At 48.0% G+C, this 581-nt stretch overlaps 1 protein-coding gene across 1 annotated transcript in view; it reads left to right on the forward strand.

The window, feature by feature from the left end:
• Positions 1-521: 521 nt before the first annotated feature.
• smc5 (structural maintenance of chromosomes 5) overlaps positions 522-581 on the forward strand; it is a 22,093-nt gene continuing 22,033 nt past the window's right edge. The window contains exon 1 of the mRNA XM_010794133.1: positions 522-541. Coding sequence (XP_010792435.1) covers positions 522-541 — 20 coding nt within the window. The remainder of the gene's footprint in view (positions 542-581) is intronic.

Here is a 581-nt window from a genome sequence, read left to right on the forward strand (position 1 = left end):
CACCCCCTATAAGTAGCTTGCGCTACGACGCATGCGTCATTCAAACACCTCTTCTCGCTTCAGAGCACATCTCTACATTGGTAGCCTGGCTAGCTCACACAGTCCACAGATGGAACCAAGCTAACAAAGCTAACTTCGGTCGACGGGCGCTCGCCGGCTACTTTTATATATACTTCTGCAAGAAGACTGTCGGTGCTAACATACCAGTTAGTACCACACTCGACCTCACCTTTTTTCTTTTTTCTTCGGAAATCGAAAAGGTAAGGTTTTGATTCAAGCTAGCAGCACACCTGTTGCTAGCTTACCTTCCTCGCTACCGACACCACGATAGCGAGGACGCTTTTTTCTTTCTTCTCACACCAGAGAAGAATAGGACTAAGAAAGAATATTAACACACCAGTTAATATTCTTCGGGAATAAATCCTACACCGTCGTCTTTTCTCCGGATTAACGACAGGTTGGAGAGGATTTTTTTCTCGACAACGCACCTGCTACGAGCGCGTCCTTCCCACGTCGCCATAATGGCGAACAAGATGGACACGTCTCTCCCTCACACCAGAGGAGCCAGGGAATCGGAGGCT

The sequence above is a fragment of the Notothenia coriiceps genome, unplaced genomic scaffold, assembly GCF_000735185.1.
Source record: "Notothenia coriiceps isolate Sejong01 unplaced genomic scaffold, NC01 NC01_scaffold00037244, whole genome shotgun sequence".
Classification (NCBI taxonomy): domain Eukaryota; kingdom Metazoa; phylum Chordata; class Actinopteri; order Perciformes; family Nototheniidae; genus Notothenia; species Notothenia coriiceps.